This window comes from Choristoneura fumiferana, chromosome 25, assembly GCF_025370935.1.
Source record: "Choristoneura fumiferana chromosome 25, NRCan_CFum_1, whole genome shotgun sequence".
Lineage (NCBI taxonomy): Eukaryota > Metazoa > Arthropoda > Insecta > Lepidoptera > Tortricidae > Choristoneura > Choristoneura fumiferana.
Genome location: NC_133496.1, coordinates 9,990,611 through 10,010,980, shown reverse-complemented (window position 1 = coordinate 10,010,980; position 20,370 = coordinate 9,990,611). Strand labels below are relative to the sequence as shown.

General features: G+C 36.5%; 1 protein-coding gene across 1 annotated transcript; it reads left to right on the top strand.

Annotated features, from left to right (window-relative positions):
- The first annotated feature begins 18,582 nt into the window (after window positions 1-18,582).
- On the top strand, window positions 18,583-19,904 carry LOC141442087 (uncharacterized). Its single transcript, XM_074107000.1, has one exon. The coding sequence runs from the start codon at window positions 18,599-18,601 to the stop codon at window positions 19,406-19,408; it is 810 nt and encodes a 269-aa protein (XP_073963101.1). The 5' UTR covers window positions 18,583-18,598; the 3' UTR covers window positions 19,409-19,904.
- The last annotated feature ends 466 nt before the right edge of the window (window positions 19,905-20,370 follow it).

Here is a 20,370-nt window from a genome sequence, read left to right as displayed (position 1 = left end):
CATAAAAACAAAGCCCAAGCCAAAAATATCTATACAGTCAAGGGCATTAATATGTACACATAATTCGAAGTATCATATTAAAAACTATTTTAAAAAGGTTTCTATCAGCTCTATAAATACTGGCCACTTAGTACTCGTACCTACTTAATGATAATAATGTACTTATTCGAATGTCAAGTTTGCCATATATATGCGTCAATTTGATTTGTGTTATGTGTAATGATCTATTTTAATGCTATTCTGGATATCGGTACACATTGATATTATCGAAAATATTTAAAAATGATGTACAGGGTTTCAGACCATGTAAAACACCGCATCGTAATGATGTGGGAAGACAGAATTCCCATATCACAAATTGCTGAGGAATTTGGTGTAATGGTGAGTGCGCCGAATCATACATTGAGTGATCCGAATGTTTTTTTAATACCCCGTTTGTAGCAAACTGGTATTCATTGACTTATTGTTACTTTTATTTGTTTTAGAAGAGTACTGTACATTTATGGGTGAAAAGGTATAGATGAAGATGAAGAAAATATGGATTTTTTTATGATGAACGGGGGTAATTTAAATATAAAAAAATGTGTAGCCTTTTTTTTATGATCAAAGTAATTTACCTAAGTTTTTCAAATAAAAAAATGTTACTTTTTAGTGCCTAATTTGTTTTATTTTTTCATAAGTAGAGGTATCAAAAATAAACTCCGGTGTGCACATGCCCGGCTATACGTCAACGATTCATTACAAGTATAAATTAATTTTTGAAAAGGCTTCTAAAAGTGACCTAAATTAGGTACTTAGGTCGACACCTATTTTAAAATTTTTGTGCAAAAATTATGTAAAAATATGTGTACACTTTAGTACCTTGTCTATTTTCGTCATATTTGAACTGCCATATATGAACTGTCACAGTGGTTAAAGTGACAAGGTACTAAAGTGTATAGATATTTTTGCCCTATTTTCTTGCCTATCTTGTATGGTATATAGCTGTAAAGCAGAATCTAAAATAATAGGGTGAAAGGAAACACAAATGACACGTCAATGACGTCACGATCAAAATGAAAAGGACAAAGCGATCATGACAGAACGGTGCTCTTTTCGGTGATTGTCATAATTCAAAATTAGAAATCTTGTTTGTTTGTTGTATAGATATTTTTGACTGTGTAGATATTATTGCCCTTGACTGTATAGATATTTTTGGCTTGGGTTTTGTTCTTATATATGTGAGAGTTGCGTGTATAGATATTTATGGCCTCCTATTTGCCTTCATATATTTGACTGACATTGTACATTTATTTATGGCCATGTAAATGTTTAGATCTTTTTGACTAACTAAATGATCACATGTTTTTTGGCCGGATTACTGTACAGATATTTCTGGCTAATCAACTGTACAGCTGTTTTTGACGCCTTGGGAACGTATATATATTTATGCCCTTGACTGTACTGTACTTATTCCAGTAATTATATCACAATAAGCGCTAATACAATAAAATTTTAGAAATAAACTGCAAACTAAACACGCGGGGCGACACAAAATGGCGAAGTTCCTCTGTTGTTCACTCACGCGTCTTCGCTCGTTCGGTTCGAGTAGGGACGGGACGCCGTCAGTGCTGCCAACCTTCGCAACTGCCCGCGCGCTTGATTGATGAACCTATCGAAAAAGCTTCTTTTTCTGTCTTCAAACTGGAACGTATGCTTAAAATATCTTGGTTTTAATGGTTTTCTTTCTTGATAATGATGCTGAATTTTATTTTCGCAGCAACTTATATGATGAGATGAAAGTAGGACAAGAATTAATTAAATCGTTGTTTTCGTTGCTCATTCACGTTTTTCGGCTCAAACCTGAGATGCATTTATCGCAGTATTCGCAGTAGGTATCGGCGGTACTGTATGGATTGCACTTCTTGCTTGCAGATTCTGAGACAATCGCTGTGTTGGGCTGGGTCTTGTACTCGCAAAATCTTCTGTCTGTCTTGACGGTGAGAATGGACCAATGTTGGGAGCGTGGACTGTAAATTGTGGTTTTGTTTCTTCCCAAGAAAAAGTCTTTGCACTGGATGAAATGAAGATTTATTATCCAAAACACCAACACTTTACACAGTTAGACAAGAGCAAAATATAGAACTGAATTGTCTTATTAGACGTAGAAAAACATGTTATGGCCGATGGGCGACCGGAAGTATCAGAGAAAAAAGTTCTGCCAACATTAACGCTAACAAACTCTTGTGTTGCCAGCAACACATAGCTGATGCAGAATTTCAATTATCTGTCCATTGTTATTTCTCAGATCAAGAAACATTTTATTACGGTTCATAAGATAGCCTTCTGACAGAGGAGGGCCATACGCGCAGGTAGCGATATTTTAGTGATAGGGTCTCGTTTACATCATTCCTATTTAGAACTTTGAAAAAGTAAATTTCAAATTTATTTATTTATTAAAATGATCCTGAGGACTTACAGCATTGGCCCAGGCGTTCAACGGGATAGCAATACCTTTACAATAACAAATAGTATAATAAGCAAAGAACGATACACACAAGATTAAATAAAAATAAATTACATTACAAATGACAGTTAAAAATTAACTAAACTAAAGAAAACCAATGTCAAATTACGTACCTAAGAAAAAAAAATAAGTTTAGCCATTAGTAAATTACACCCAATTTTTCTTTAAATAACAGCGAATAATAAATTATGATTCTAAATTGCTGAAAAAACATATACATTTTTTGGTCAATGTGTTCACCTTGTCTTGTAAATGTAATTTCGCACATGAATTTTGTAAAACACAGAAGTGGGAGCCTAGATTTGAGCCCACGATCCTAGATATCAAATCACTAGACTAGGCCACTACGGCTGTCCCATCCTATGAACGTATGTACGAATTACTTCCTATTTTTTCACGGGTGTACAAATGAAGACAATGTGATCAAATCTTCTTCTTCAAAAAGGCGAAGTATTTGAAACTATTTTTTACTATGTCAACATTCTACAATTTATTTTAATTTATATCGATTTGACTATTTAATGAATGACTTTCATGTTGACACATACACACACACAGACACACACAAACATCACGCCTGTATTCCCAAATGGGGTAGGCAGAGCGCACGAAACGTTACCGCTTCGGAGCCACTTTTAGCAAGTTAAGGTTTAAGTTTGACAAAAAAACGGTATAATAGTGACAGCTGATGTTAACGATCATAACTATAACAATAATATCTTAATTTACAACTTCAAAAAGTTTTTAAATTTATTTTGTATGTAGTTTTAGTTACCATTATTACCTTTATTTTGTTTTGTACTGTGCCATGTTTTATTAATACAGACATTTAAATAAATTTTAATTAAACTTCAAAAAGATACGTTCATGCGATTTGCATAATCAAGTTACGAGCAGACTTCGACTAGACAAGAAACCCGCATGATTTTAATTCTGGTTTGATAATGTCCCATAAAGAAAGTGGCATAGTGAGTGCGATGGTGGATAGCTTACTAGAGAACTGTTATTAGACTTACGATGATATTAGCGTGCAATCGAATTTATGAATGTTAAATTCAAAAATGTTACCCATTAGTAAATAATATTATGTCATAATTCACAGCAGGTTCTGCATTATTACCAGACAAAGAGAGATAGAGAGAGAAAGAGAGATATTTAATCAGAGCAACACAACCTGTTCGTCATGCTATCAGTGTTATAGTTAATGTTCCTAGAGAAAATACTCTTAGTTGGGTTGGTGTGATTTGTGTGTTCTTACAGTGTGGATGTAGAGAAGTTGCAAGAACACATAAATGTAGCTATCGTAGGGTCGCAAAGTGATCAAAGTATTTGTTATTGTTTATTAATGGACCTTAGCAGAGAGTAGCGCTTCATCCCAAAAAATGTTCAATATAGTTCAATTTAGGCAGTTACAAGCACTTAGGAATGTCAAAATAATCTACTAACGGCTCGGAAAGCCTTACGAAAGAACTCAGCAATAAACTCAACGAGGTAAACGTTTGCTCTTGAATTTGTTTGCAGCAGGTACACCTCTTCGACTTTGCGTATTTGCCTCTCGAATTACCACACTGACCTAACCGTTTGTTAGTCTGTTATTCACTCATACGAAACGTCGCATACGTAGCATCGGTATCGGCACTGTCTTGATGTAACCACTGTATCTCTGACTTTATTTTTTTTTTTGTGACTCAGTCGGCTTAAGGGCCAAAGATACTAATACTATAAGCTATTGTCATGAAAAAAATATATCCGAGTCTTAGCAAATATACATTAGACTGAAAGTTGTAGACCACATTTCAAAAACTACATACTAGAAATTGTCATGTTCGTTCGGAAAAACATTAAATTGTACAATTATTCGCAAAATTCACGCCTCAGCCACCTATTAACTTTTCCAAACCCTCAACTAAAACTTGACCCATGTCATTTACCTGGATAGCCGGGGAGGAGATCTGACTTAAATAAGGTTGGGTAAGGTTTAGTTTACTGGTAAAAAATGCAAAAAAGAGACCCTATTACTACGTCTACGTTATAAACCTGTCTGTCACAGGGCTCTATCTTCTACACCTGCGTAATGATGGCCGCTAAAACAAAAAACAGTGTAAAGTTATAAATTAAAGATATTACAATAAGTTGGTTCAACAGCTTAAGCATGAAGAAGTAACAGAATTATAGACATAATATCGCATTTATAATACACGTAAGGATAGTGCCTTATACGGCGCATTAAAAAAATCACCGGTTTTTTAACCAGCGGTGTGGCCGCTCCTTATTGTAAAATCGCGATAATGGGCTACGTTTTGCTTACCTTGGAAAATCTCTTTGTACCTACCTGTGTTCTCTGTACTACTTACTATGTGTTGGTGTTCAATAAAGAGTCATTTTATTGTAATGTATTGCAAAATTACACTAACTAAGTAAACATAGAAACTAATAAACAATTGCTTAAATTCACTTTCATTCCTGTAGCTATTGAAGTCAATTCGCAATCATCAACTATTGTACACCATACACTTTCTCCCTTGGAGTTCTCACGACTCGAACTTATGGTGCGTCATTAAGATGATTGGGGGGTACAGATAACAAAATAAGAGATTAATTAGAATGAAAAATAACTACGATTTCATCATCCTCGGTCATCAGCCGGAAGACATCCACTGTTGAATGGAAGACCCATTCAACGCCTCAATAAAAGACAACTTGCCTTTTGCTTTGGATATTGGGACATGTTGTCGGAAACTCTCGCGATTAAGTCAATCCACCTAGAGCGAAGCGTGCCAATGCTGAGTCCTCCAGTTCATAGGTGCTACTCGAGAACGTTTCTTCCAAAGGTTATCTAACCTGAAGCCCCTGATATTTCTATATGATCATTTTTAAACAACGCAGGCATGCTAAGTGTGTCGCATCGTAGGGAACTGTTGTTTGCTGCTTTGCTTTTTGATGTTGTGAGGACTGGTGCACCTGAGTATCTCCACGAAAAGCTGAAATGGTCATCGATGGCAGCTAGATACCGAACGAAGAGAGCCTGTGTACTCTGCCCGTACACACAGGACAGCTGCATTTCGGGGAAGTTTTAGGTATCTGGCCTCGAAGTGTTGGAATAACATCCCTCCTCCTATTCGAGGAGTTCGTTCAAGGCAGATGTTTAAGCAAAGGTTTAAAAACATGTTTATTGGATTGCCAGAAGCTTCAGGTCAATGCTTAGTACCCGGTATCGTCGGTTCTATTTGACAATCAGGCTGCAAAAATCTTTGTTTTTGCTTGTATTAGGTATGTATTCAAAAAATATCTGTTATGTTTGTTATTTAAACCTTAAATTATATATTATAGTACTTAGAGTAAAAATTGTATGTGACTGAGTGCGTCAACTCCTACTGGTTCCGACAGAATATCAGCGCTGTGACAGCAATGTCACATGCCTTTTGGCGGCTGTGCCGTGACAACTTAATTTATAATGTAAGAATTTGAATCGTTTGTTTTTGTACAATTGTCATGGCATGTTTGTAAATAAAGTTTTTTATCTATCTATCTATCTGGTAAGTGCATTTCCAGCCCCAATGTTCTGCGTGTTCGTATTAGCAGAAGTTAATATAATAAATAACCACGCGAAAATAACCAACCGAATTAGCTCATTGTAGTGGCAATGGATAGGCCATTATACCTATATAGCATGGAATAATAGACGGCCGTTGGGACCGAAAAGTTCTCGAATAGAGACTACGCGGATCGGCAAGCGCAGCGTAAAAATGTCTACGAACGAGATGGACGGATGATCTTACCTCTATTTCACCAACGTGACAATTGTTAGTGACATAATATGTCAAGTGACAATCTATTATTTGTATCTAAATTTAATGACAACTAAGCTGAGAAACAAAAATTATTTTTCCTAGTTGACATGAATTTATTCGTTGATTTCTCGGTAAATCTTGACAATATTAGATTGAAGCTGTGTCTGGTTTGCGTTACATTTGTAATGTTTTGTGGCTTACATACCTATGCGTGTTTTCAAGATAACTCTTTATGAAAGTAGTTGACGCACCTGTCAGCGTGGTGAAATAGGACCCTGGTTAAAGCCCGGGGTCTATGAGGAAGGCTTATATCCAATAGAATTAAATCATCATCATCATCCCAGCCTATATACGTCCCACTGCTGGGCACAGGCCTCATCTCAGAACAAGAGGGCTTGGGCTATAGTTCCCACGCGGGCCCAGTGCGGATTGGGAACTTCACACGCACCATTGAATTGCTTCGCAGGTTTGTGCAGGTTTCCTCACAATGTTTTCCTTCACCGCAAAGCTCGTGGTAAATTTCAAATGTAATTCCGCACATGAATTTGGAAAAACTCAGAGGTGCGAGCCGGGGTTTGAACCCACGACCCTCTGTTTGAGAGGCGATAGGTCAAACCACTAGGCCACCACGGCTTTATAGAATTAAATAAAGTGAAATTATTTTACACTAAAGTTCCGTTTCGTTTGATACCATCTTTTACCACGATGATTCAAATTGCGCGATAGCTCAAAAATATCTAATTAAATAAAAATACTTTCACCATATTCAAGTATTTTGAAGTCAATCAACCTCTCACCTACACGAAATTACGCCTAACAAGACTCATACAAATCACTATGAGGAGTCGTCGAACTCGTGTACTTGAAAAGTGAAAGGAATTTGTATGAAACTTTGACAGCTCGTACTGTGCTTTAAATAATGTGGGTTCTGCATCTGTCTTATTGTTTTGAGAACTGTCAAACTGACATATTGTTGCTATTGGTTCTAATTTGTACAAGCTATAATTAATTTAATATTGGTTTTTTGGAATCTTTTTTGTATTTTTACTTTTACGGTCATCCCGTAAAGCCTAAATTGAAAATACAAACTGAAATGGACCCGACCCTGATCCTGACTTGATGGACCAGCAGTGGTGTAGCGGTATAGAACGTGGCACGGAATGCCGAGGACCTGGGTTCGATTCCCAGTGCTGGTCTTATTTTTCTGGTTTTTCTGTGCATCTATATTTCAGTTTGTATTTTCAATTTATAATTAATTTAAAAAAAAAATATTATGCCTCAAAACTGATGGCTGTTGAGATCTGTGTTCTTGAGTGGCGACCACGAACTGGAAGACTAAGCGTTGACCGGCCTCCCACTAGGTGGACTAACAACATCGCGAGGGTTACGCTCCAGCCTTTCCAGCAGCTTTTCACAGATTGTGACTACACCCGGCCGGAGGATCCACTTCCAGTGGTCAAGTTCACTTCTGGTCTCTGGTATTGACAATCTGGTAGTGACATCCTTGGCCCAACCATGATCGTCTCTGCAAGGCGGAACTCTTTAACAATTAATGGCATCGACTTGAGATTTGGTACAATGAACAAAAAGTACAGTCAGCGGAAAACTTTATTAAAAATGAAATTTTTAACGAAAAACTTATTAAACGTACCATGAGTAATTTATAACAAGCGAAGACCTCTGAAACATCTGAAGAAAATATCTCTGTGTATTGAAGTGAATCGGTATAGTTCACCTAGTCTATATCCCTATTAATATTCATCATCATCATCGCGGCCTATATGTGCAGGTTTCTTCGTGTTTTTTTCCTTCACCATAAAGCTTGTGATAAATTTCAATTGTAATTTCTCACATGAATTTCCAAATACTCAGAGGTTGTAGACGACAAGGCCACCACGGCTTTTTTCTGCTAATTATATAAATTTTTATGTTCTACTTATTATTGTAAATCTTAAAATAGCTGTATCTGCTTTTCTGTGTGTTACCTCTTCACGCTGAAACCATTAAACAAATTCAGAAAAAAATGGTGTAACTATGAAGATAATTTGAGATCCTAAGAAGGAACGATAGCTTTTATCCCGGCAAATCGTATAGTTCTCGCGGATTGGCGATAACCAAATTCTTCGCTGACGGAGTCGCGGACAAAAGCTAATATTAAACCGGCCACACAGGTTATAACACTTATAACCGACGGTTATGCCTGCACAGTTCATTTGTGCGGGCATAACCAAAAAATATCAATTTGCATAGTTTCAAATTTTACTTGCGCAGGCAAGGAGCCATGTCATACACACGTTCAGTATGCCTGCACAAATTTATAACTTAGCGTGTGTGGCCGGCTTTAAATTATTATAGCTTAGCACCTACTGTTGTTAAGAGGAACGCTGTTTTTTATTACATACATACATACATTCACGCCTTTATCCCTTAAAGGGGTAGGCAGAGCACGTGAAACTTGTGTTCCAGTACCACTTTTAGCATAAATGTGGGTATAAAAGATGGACAAAATGTGATATCGCAGTGACAGGTTGCTAGCCCATCGCCCACAACACACTTCAACCCTGTTCCCTTAGTCGACTCTTACGACACCCACAGGAAGAAAGGGGGTGGTGCTATTCTTACCCGGCACCACACGAGTTTTTTATTAATTTGTCAATAAAAGGGTTAACATCAAGAGCTTGTGAAAACGTCTTTGTGTCAGGTTTTACAAATATAGTCTTACAGACTGGCTAAAACCAAAAAGTCTTTTCTGGGAAATTGCATACGTTTTTATAATAAAATTCCAAAAAATATTACAAATGAAACGGATACAAAATTCAGATCTATTGTCAAGAAGACATTAATATCAAAGGCGTATTATAAAGTTAATGATTATATCATGGACAGGGATATTTGGAAATAATTCCGATCCGCATTAGCGATCCCTTCAAATAGCGAACCTACTGTGTTAAAAATAAAGTTGTGTTAAATACTTGTGATGTATACATATCATTTAATAATATTGTAAATCTGTTTTAAAAAAAATATATATACCTCGTTGAGTTTCTTGCCGGATTCTTCTCAGCAGAGGTTTTTCCGAACCGGTGGTAGATTTTTTTTGACATTCATAAGTGCTTGTTATAGCCTAAATTGAATAAAGATATTTTGACTTTGACTTTGATAGGTAGGCATGTTTTCTTTATATCTAAAGATCTTCACATGTTACATGTCACTATGGGCTGGGCATACTAAAAACGTGCATTCGGTCAAGTACGTGATGTATGAGCTCAGTAGTTCCGCTACGAGAGTAGTGACTAAATCTATTGAAATTAACTTTCCTTTATCTAAGTGTCGTTGTGGCATACTTAAGGTTACTGCAACAAGTAAACGTTATTCTGTTAGTACAATAATATCGACGATGTGAATTGATACGCAAAAAGAGGGATGTTATAAGTTTGACCGTTATGTGTGTCTGTGTCTGGCACCGTAGCTCTTAAACGGATGGACCGATTTGAATGCGTTTTCTTTTATTTGAAATCAGGTTCTCTAGCGATGGTTCTTAGGCATGTTTAGCCGTTTTTGAGTTATTGAACTTTGAAGTGACAAAGTCGGGAGTTTTCCTACTTCTTGTTGGTTAGGTTAGGTTAATAACTTAGACTACCGGATAGCCCAGTGGTTAGAGAACCTGACTATGAAGCTTAAGGTCACAGGTTCGATCCCCGGTCGGGGCAGATATTTGTACCTATAAAAAATACGAATGTTTGTTCTCGAGTCTTGGGTGTTTAATATGTACTTAAGTATGTCTATCCGTTGCCTAGTACAGTCACCAGCAGCAATATCTGACTCAACAAGCGTGCATAAATATCTAATACGACTCTATTTCTAGGGCCGGAAGGACTTGTCAGATATTTTTGCACGCTCCGCTGTGGCAGATATGAATGCTGGTGACTATACACATAACACTAGATTTGTTTATTATTTATAATAATTATTATTATACGTAGTCTTGTACTTAAGTATGTGTAAGCCTGAGGACTATATCTTGAAAAGTTTGTATGTAGCACACTTGGTAGAACCCTGTCGCAGTGAGCCTCCGCTGCCCTTATCAAGATTTTTTTGATAAGTGCGGCAAATGCTCACTGAAACAGGGTTCTATCTACGTAGTGTCCCGCATAAACTTCATCAAGGTTTAGCCTTCAGCCAGTCTGTGTTGCCAGTGATGACCTATGGCTCTATGCGACATGGTCGCTTTAGTTCTTAAAGCGAGAAAGCATAACAAACAAACAAATAAATAAACAAACATACTTAAAACGAAATGTCAAAACTATTTCTTGTCAGACATTACCATGTCACTACGGCATTTTCTGTGGAAAGGTTCCAAAATGGGTCGCGCTTCAGTTAGTTTAGTAGTACTTGTTCGCACAAATGTGTCCATCACACGGAGTAAAGAACTGCAAAGAAGCTTTAATAAAATGTAATTATTGGCTGCTAAGAATTTGTTTATCACTATCCCATCTTCCTGGATAATAGTATCCTATGCCCTTTTCAGGATCTCAAACTATTTTTATATCAAATTTTATTTAAATCGGTTCAGCGGTTTAAGTGTAAAGAGTTAGCAGGCAGACAGAGTTAACTTCCGCATTTATAATATTATTAAGGATTCGAAGAAATAGGCATTGAAAATAAAATACTTTAAAACTAGGCTTGCAAACAAAATTGCATAGTTTAGGTACAACAGTATTAATGGCATGTGTGACAAACGCGTGATAAAAATTAATCCTAGAATATGAGCTGAAAAAAAAATACTCCACTCTATAAAGAATAGAAATACAAACAAAATCCCTTTTCCTTCCCTTCCCCCTTTCTCTCTTCGTGTCTTCTTTCTTCCTTTTTTTTTTTTTCCCATCCTTTTTTTCGTTCCTTTTGGTAAGTGTAGCCTATAAGCTTGTTAAATTGTATTTTATGAAGGATAAATGAAAATTATTTGTATTATTTATTAAATATGAATCGCAGCACCTCCACTGTTTTGATAACCTCCATGGCAATACCCCATTGTTAGTCAAATTTGAATGATGTCGGTTGTTAGACAAACAGGTGACTGATCTCGGCCGGTTCGCATGTTATCATCCAAAATTATCGCAAAGAAAGCTAAAAACGAAAGTAAAATGACAACAAAATTCGTTGTTTGACGATAAAAGCAAATAGGACATGAAAATTTCATGCCTTTAAAAAGAAACGATTATAACGTGCATTACAGTGCCCTGCATTAATATATCTGCCACAGAGGAGCGTGCAAAAATATCTGACACGTCTAGAAAAATATCTGACACTTCTAGAGAAAGAGTTGTATTAGATATTTAGGCACGCTTTGTTGTGTCAGATATTGATGTTGTTTATTTCCTATACGACATCATTTTGTCGTCGTGATTTTAATGTTCATGAGATAAAGCCAATTGCAATTCTGTGTCCACCCATACATCGTTATCGCCGGAGCAAAAACGATTTGACAGTACTGAAAGATTATGACTAATAAGCAATAACAGAAGTGACATTTTATGCCTACGAATTCAAAATTTGTCAACTAGATTTCTAATATCAGACCTCCATACTTGACTTGATTACTAGTACATGCTTCAAAAGATTAACCGCGCAGTCGCAACGCAAACTCTTCAGTCACTTTTCCTATTTGACATTGTCATTTATAAATTATTCATAATAATAACTGTGTTCACAACATAATTACCGGTTCTTTTAAAAATGCCGCCAAGGAAAAAGCGTGCGATGAATTGTGGAGTTGTGGTTGAAAGATTACCCCGAATTAGAGGCTCGCGATACAAAATAATATTGCTGTAAGTGCAACATTAGTTTCCAACTTCTTAGATGCTTAGAACTTGTAGGCAGAATATATCCGTTTTTACTAAATAGACATTCTGTTATATCTGATCTTTAACTCATTTGTTTTTGCTCCCGCGATAACGATGTACCTATGTACACACACCTGATTGTAGTCGTTGGGATATTTAGTTGAAGGATATAATTATTGGCGTCGTGGTGGCCTAGTGGTTTGACCTATGGCCTCTCAAGTAGAGGATCGTGGGTTCAAACCCCGGCTCGCACCTCTGAGTTTTTCTAAATTCATGTGCGAAATAACATTTGAAATTTATCACGAGCTTTACGGTGAAGGAAAACATCGTGAAGAAACCTGTACAAACCGGCGAAGTAATTCAATGGTGTGTGTGAAGTTCCCAATCTGCACTGGGCCCACGTGGGAACAACGGCCTAAGCCCTCTCATTCTGAGAGTGGACCTGTGCCCAGCAGTGGGACGTATATAGGCTGAGATGATGATATATTATTACTTAATCGATTTTCATTAACACGCGGGAACCAGCGGTTGTATGTAACTTTTTAAAACCCTGACCATCTCCGAGCTATTTACTTCCTATCCTTATACTAGATACTTATTTACCTACTTCCTATCCCTATACCAGATACCTATTTATTTCCTATCTCTATACCAGATACCTATTTACTTCCTATCCCTATACAGGTTTTAACCTAGCTCAAGTCAGGGACTTAATTTTGATTCTGTATATTTGATTAAGATAGTAATAAAATTGGCTGTTGGAGAAACTAAGATTATTTATATTTCAATTGTCATCATAATAATATATAATTTATATTATTTATTTCAATAAAAGGTAACAAGTATAGGTAAGAATCATCTTGCCAACGAAAATACAAACTGAAACAAACAACAACAAATAACAAACAAATAAGTAACAAATTTGGAGTTGAAATAAAAAATACAAAAAGACTCCAAAAATCAATCTTAATCATCTTGCCAGTCTTGCAGCCACCATCAAGTAAACCTTGTCGCGAAACCCCCTACCGTCGAATAGCGAACCCCTAGGGGTTCGCGTACCCCACTTTGAGAAACCCTGCTATAACAAATACCTATTGAACTTTTAAATAACAATTGCGGGGGTTTCAACTTTTCTAAGTTGGTTTGGTTATTGTAATTTTATTTTTTCTAAGCGTTGTAGTTGTTTTCTAATATTCTAAAAAGTAGTTCTAAATGAAAACACGCTCTCACGCATTTTTTTTTAAATTACTAAGCTTGGGCATTGTTCCATTGCTAAAGGAGGACATGACTGTGTAAACGGTCGCAGTAAAAACAATGTTAAATAAATAGGACAATATGCAAAATAATCACATTTCAAAAGCATTTGTGTAGTGAAACGTATTTAAAGAAAACGCGCGTTTCTTTTTTTTTGTGATTTTTTACATTTTTTTTATTGTATAACTGTTTTTTTATTTATTATAATTATGATTAATGTTTTAAAGAAATAAACTGATGCTTCAGGAAATATACTTTCATAGATATTAAATTTTAACAAAAAAAAAATAAGAATATAAACTTATAGAAAATACAATCATATACCTAAGTGCTAAATAATACTAAATAATAAATCTACTAGCTAACTTAAATAATATTTTTATATTGATGCTTCAGGTAGATTGACCCTTATTTTGATTTTTGAGTTCAAAAGAGAAATAATAATAAAAAAGTTTTTTTACGATATCTAATTATTTTTTTAGGGACTTGCATAAGGACAATAACAACTGAATTCGAAACTGGATTCAGGGAAATAAGTAAGTTCGTACGGAATCCTCGGGCACGAGTTCGACTCGCACTTGACCGACTTTTGGATATCATTATTCATTTTACCGCAATTTTTTACTACGTAACAATAAATGACATTCAATTTTTATGAATATTTTGGAAATAACTACTAGGTACCTAAACAGCTTATAAAATATTACCTTAGCTACTGAAACAATGATGGATGATTTTAACTAATACATTTTAATTACATTTTTTATTTAAATTGACGTTTCATCTGCATAACACGCAATGTACTTAAGCTAGTCTTTAAAAGTCTAATGCCTTCTTGTTATTTTTTAATAATAATAATTAATAAGTAAAACTAATCGTGACGAAACCGTATATACACCTATGAAGAAATTCAATTGCGTGTGTGACGTTACCAATCCGCATGGAGCGCGCGTGAGAACTACAGCCTAACCATTCTCGTTCTGAAAGGATGTCCGTGCCCTGCAGTGGGACGTAAATATATAAACCGAGATGATACTTTTTTTATGGAATAGGGGTCAAACGAGCAAACGGATCGTCTGATGGTAAGCTATTACGATAATAAATACCACATCAAATTAATGCAAGAGTTCAAAAATGTATCTAAATACTAATAAAATATCGCAAAGGAAGCAAGCGCAAGCAAATTAGCTCGTTGAAGTGGCAATGGGCAGGCCATATAGCACGGAGAACAGATGGTCGCTGGGGCCGAAAGGTTCTCGAGTGGAGACTGCGGATCGGCAAGCGCAGCGTAGGACGTCCACCAACGAGATGGAGGGATGACCTGGTTAAAGTCGCGGGTTCACGGTGGATGCAAGCCGCTTCCAACCGAGCCGAGCCGAGGCAACTGGAGGTTTATGGGGGAGACCTATGTCCCACAGTGGACGTCCTATGGCTGATATGATGATGATGATGATGATCGCAAAGGATATCTAGCCTATTAATCCGCTGACATGGCGGCCACACCAGAGGGCCTACTCCGAGGTCCCTCTCCCTCTCGTATTAAATAGTATAAGTGTCAAAGGGACCGAACGACACGAACTTCGATTTTCGAATTTCGTAGTAGCCCTACAAGATCTAATGTAGAACCAGTGAGGCTTCAACTGAAAGTACAGGCAAACGGCAATATCTCAAAACAACCGTTAAACACAAAACAGTGTTTTCCAATGGTTCTTAAAATGCATATTCAAAAGAAGACAGATTCTTACGCGTAAAGCCCGCGGTTAAAAAACAAAGTCCAAAACCCATTAGAAATGCCATTGAACTTCGCTCGCCTTTTCATTCGGTCAGCCTTTTATTTTTCACTAAACTGGGCCACGGCGTGTTTTTGTCCACTCAGTTATGTCAGTTGGTTGGTTTACGTAAGTAAGATGCTGCGGAGTTATACGGGTTTGTTTTAATTTTACTATCAAATAAGTTTTTGGTAAAAAAAATATTTTTTAATTCAAGCTTTTTTTGACTGTACTTGTATGTATGTATGTAAGTAAACTCTTTATTGTACAAAAGAAAAGAAACAAAACACAATTGACAAACTTTGAGATACTTGTACAAAGGCGGACTTATCCCTTTAAAACCAGTCAACCTTTGAGTAGATGAGAGGAGTAATCAGGGTCCGACAAAGAGTGAGTTTAAGAGTAAAAAAAATTGTGGAAGCTACTATACAGTCTTTTAAACAATATAATACATAAACTACAATATAAATAAATCAATAAACTACTATATATATATATTTGAATATAACCATAATACATATATTATACAAAGGAAATGTCCGCGAAAGGAGCGGTAGGTGGTAAAAGGTCCGCCCGGATTGCTACCACCATCTTGCTCGCTAATCCTGCCTTGAAGCAGCAGTGCTTGCACTCGGCGTGGCGAGTAAGACAGCCGGTGTTTGGCAAGGTAGAAGGTGGTAGCCACATCCTTCTCAAGCCCTTGTTTGCCATGAATAGGGAAATGTCCTCACCAGTCCCTGGAGAGATTGCCTGATGGAGGTCGGTAACCGATTCCACAGCCTAGCAGCTTGCACTGTAAAAGATTTAGAGTATGTTTTGGAAGAGGACTTGGACTTGTATTGTCACCCAAACTGTATTTGCATACCAAATTTCAAGTCAATGCCATTGAAGATTTCTTGGCCGGACTAGCAGGATGTCACTACCAGATTATTGTTTTGTCACGCAAATTACATGAGTGCCAAATTTCAAGTCAATCCGACTACTGGAAGTTGGTCGAATTTAAATTGCAAGATTTGATTACAGACTGACAGACAGCGGGACAGGTGACAAACTAAATAAAAGCTTGTAAAAACTAGCCAAATGCGAGTTGGATTCCTGCACCGAGGGAACTGTACAAATTTGTAGGTGGGCCAATCAACTATTTTACCGACACTTTGGGCGTCTCCTGCGTTACCAAAATTGTCTCAGGCGTTATCAAAAAATCGTACTTCCAACAAGATATTTCACGGTTTAATAGGTTGAACTTACGTAGGATGGCATGTATTCATGTACACCATCTATTAAATTACAGAAAAAACATGTTTACTTACAAAAATCTGCAATTTTTTGAAAAATGTCGCGGACAGATTAGTGTCGGTAAAAAAGTTGACTGGCCCGTGTAGGTATGCATGAATATCCAGTATTAGAGTCTACGTAGTGTAGCTTAGATGGTAGGTAACTGACAAAGACGTACCGAAATGAAAAAGTTGAGATTATTGATTTTTCTTTTTGGTTCTGCCATACGAGCTACCTTATTCATTTCGAGTGTTTAGGAGAACTGGAATTATTCTATAGTTTTTAATCACGAAATTCTTTAGATTTCGTTGACTTAAAATTTATTTTATTATTAAAATCAATATCAACACAACACAATAAAATTGTTGTTAATTTTCAAAGTAAAAATACGTATGAGATCAAAAATGATTACATTTAATTGCTGGAAACCAATATTTACTAAAACCTAAGGAACTACCAATAGACGTGTGCTGTTGAGGTATTTTTACAGTACTGGTAGTGACATCTTGTTAGTCCGGCCAGGATCGTCTCCACAGGACTCTCTTCAACGGTTAATGGCATCGAATTAAAATTTGGCATGCAAATGTAGTTTGAGTGACAATACAAGTACAGTCAACAAAAAGTACAGTCAGCAAAAACAGCTTGTATTAAAAATGAATTTTTTACCAAAACCTTCTTTGACAGGTGATAGAAACACTAGATGGCGTTAGTATCGATAGATCCGTTTTACGTTAGGGTTATCTTGAGATTGCCTCATTTATTTTTAGTTATATAACCAATAGCAAATAAGATACAGATGTCAAGCTTATCAAATGGACCTCACGATATTGGCGCAAAATGCCTATCACAGAACCCCTCATTAACAGGGGGAGGGACTAAAAAGTCGTGACATCAATTGTGGAATGAAACATGCACGATAATTTTTTTCTTCTTATTATTAATAGAACCATAATCATGATAACTTCATATATATTATTCAGTGTAATCAGTCTACTCAAAATCATAATATAAGCAACACTGCATCGAAATATCAAGAGCTCATTGAAAGCAATCATGGTCTAATGTAGGTAATTAACCGTGAATCTTATAAACTTGATCTAAATTATTTCACTAAATTAATCATGTTAATTCAGAGGAATAAAAAAACTAAATTTTCACTCAGCTATTTATGACCAGTCTACAAAGCTCTATGAACATTAATTTCTACAGAGTATAAATGGGATTCAGTTGAATGTGTTAAAATTTCAATCAAATATTTACATATCAAAGAAAATACGTTAAGTTAATTATTTTACAGAATGAAGACAGTTTTTGATTTCAAAGCTTTTAAATGTTTTAGATTCATTCTACACAATGTCATACTACGGAGCAAATTGATAAGTATACCAAGTGATTTTATACTTTTAGAATTAGTACATTTTAAGTTTAAACAGAGTTTACTTTCTAACTTTCATAGTAAAGCAGCCGTTTTCCTGCACCGGACCTGTTTGGCAAGGATTTCCTTGGCATTCCGTGACTACTACTGCCGACGAATAACTCCCATATCCCACTACGTCTGTAGTCGTTAAGTTGTTAGATGGAAATTTTCATAAGCCACCCACTTAGAAAATGTCATCAGAATTTACATTGATGACACATGTCATTTCATTGATTTTTTTCAATTCATTAACAGTTTGTGAATAAACATGCTAGTTTGCTAGATGTTAACAAAATAGTAAACGATCGTCAACATTGTGTTATGGCACATTGAATTTGTATGTCCATTACTCGCTTTTATTAAAACAAAACATTTAAAACACGTTGGGTATCAATGCAATACTATGAGTCTGCTTATAAAAAAATATCCAGCATAATAATTGTAATGTCGCAATCATTCTCCGCAAAAACAAAGCATTAACAAGAATTCATGAATGAAAACGCAAAAACAAGTGTCCGACACGAATTCGCGACCTTTTCAATGGCCGCTTACGTTTACTGTAATAACACAGGCTTTCACATTAATGCAACATCTTATGAAACCTGGACCACACTTTTACTTCCAGACTCCGAAGAAAGTCCATTCTGATATTTCGGTGAGTTTTTTTCATTGGGCGAGGGGTAAAGCGAGGTATTTAAGGTGACGCGCCGCGCGAGCGCACCAGTGTAGTGAACGAGCTTACTATGTGGCGGACTTGTGCGTTTATAGCTCTCGCGGCGGCTTGTGCGGCTTTGCCCGCCCAAGATACAGGCCACTCAGAAAACGACCTAGATGGAATCAACGACTGTCTCCGCAAAGACTCCACATCATGCCTCAAATACAAGTTCTTCTCGTTCGTCGACAAGATGATCGGACAAAAGGAGAGCTTCGCGCTATCGGACGGCGTCACCGTTGTCAGAGCATCCGACGCCCCTCAAGAAACTGGCGCGCCACGGTCTTTGGATCCCCTTTCAAGACTGAAGAGATACCTAGATACACATTCCATCCAAGTGGAAGTAAAAGGATCTGATGTTGTGGATACCGTTACTAGTGTGGGGCGAGCTTTAGAGGACACAGTGTCATCCTTCACTGAAGACAATGAAGTGTCAGAAGAAGGACGAGGAAAGAAGAAGAAGGCACAGAAGATGTTAGGACCTTTGATGATGATTTTGGGAATGAAATTGATGGCGATCATGCCATTAGCAATTGGAGCTATTGCGTTGATTGCTGGAAAAGCCTTGCTGATTGGCAAGTTGGCTCTAGTGTTGTCTGCCATCATTGGATTAAAGAAATTACTCTCCCAACAGAAACACGTGACGTATGAAGTAGTGGCACATCCTCAGCATAGTTCAAGTCATACTTCGAGCCATGATTATGGTGGTTCCAGTGGGTATGGTGGTGACTCCTCGGGTGGATACGGCGCCAGCAGCGGCGGAGGCGGAGGCGGCCACGGAGGAGGTTGGGGCAGATCAGTGGAAGCACAGAGCTTAGCATACAGTGCGCAAAAGCCCTAGTAAGGTGCCCTAGTTATATGACCTAGTGCCGAGATTTCTCGAACCCATCGTTAACTTATTTCAAATTATTTATTGCGTGTGAATGTTTATTTATTGACTGATTTGTTAAGTTTTGTTTCGCTCAATATTATTTAGTCATTTCTCATTAGACCTTGTTTAAGGTGGTCGAGTGTTTATTATGTTCTTATTTAGTTCATTTATTTACATTTATTATAAATTATGTATGGTTGCTTACAACCAGTACCTACTTGGCTTTAATATTTTATAAGTATTATTTAAGAATATCAATATTTTGTACATATTTATTATATGTTTAATGAAAAATTTAAATCATGTTATTATAAGCATGAAAAATATGTATTCCTGAAACCTTCATGACTGTATTTTTATTCATAAGTATTGAGTTTGTATTAATATAACAATAATAGTTTATTTATTACAAGTAAGTATGTCCTAATATCAGCGATCGATTGTTGTTATTAAAAAATAAAACCATGCAATGCTTTTTATTCCCATAAAGATAGAAAATTACTTAAAATTTTAACAACCGCGTCAAATCGAAACAAATGAAACTCTTGGAAAGAAAATTTACATTGTCACGGTTATTGTGAAGCTTGACCTGAAGTTGTAAGCGATGTAACCGTAGATAGGCTTGTTACAAACGGTTAACAGGTTAGTAATGAGGCAAACCGCTAAACCAGGAAACCGCTATTGGTATAACCATGAACGGATCCATCCTGGCATACATTCGATACAATAAAAAACGCTTCACACACAATACTGTGAACTTTGTGATGAAGATTTATTTCCCACAGAACCTCCAAATGCCACAGAACACAATGTTTTGACAAAAACAGTGCTTTCAATGCATAACACACGCGATGAGAAAATAATTGGTGTAGTAAAAGTGACGAGTGGTGGGCGATTTATAGAAACATCCGTCATCATTTCAATAAATGAGT

What these genes read in the sequence shown, in the direction of transcription:
- LOC141442087 (XM_074107000.1), top strand. Translation starts at nt 18,599, where the DNA reads ATGTGGCGGACTTGTGCGTTTATAGCTCTCGCGGCGGCTTGTGCGGCT.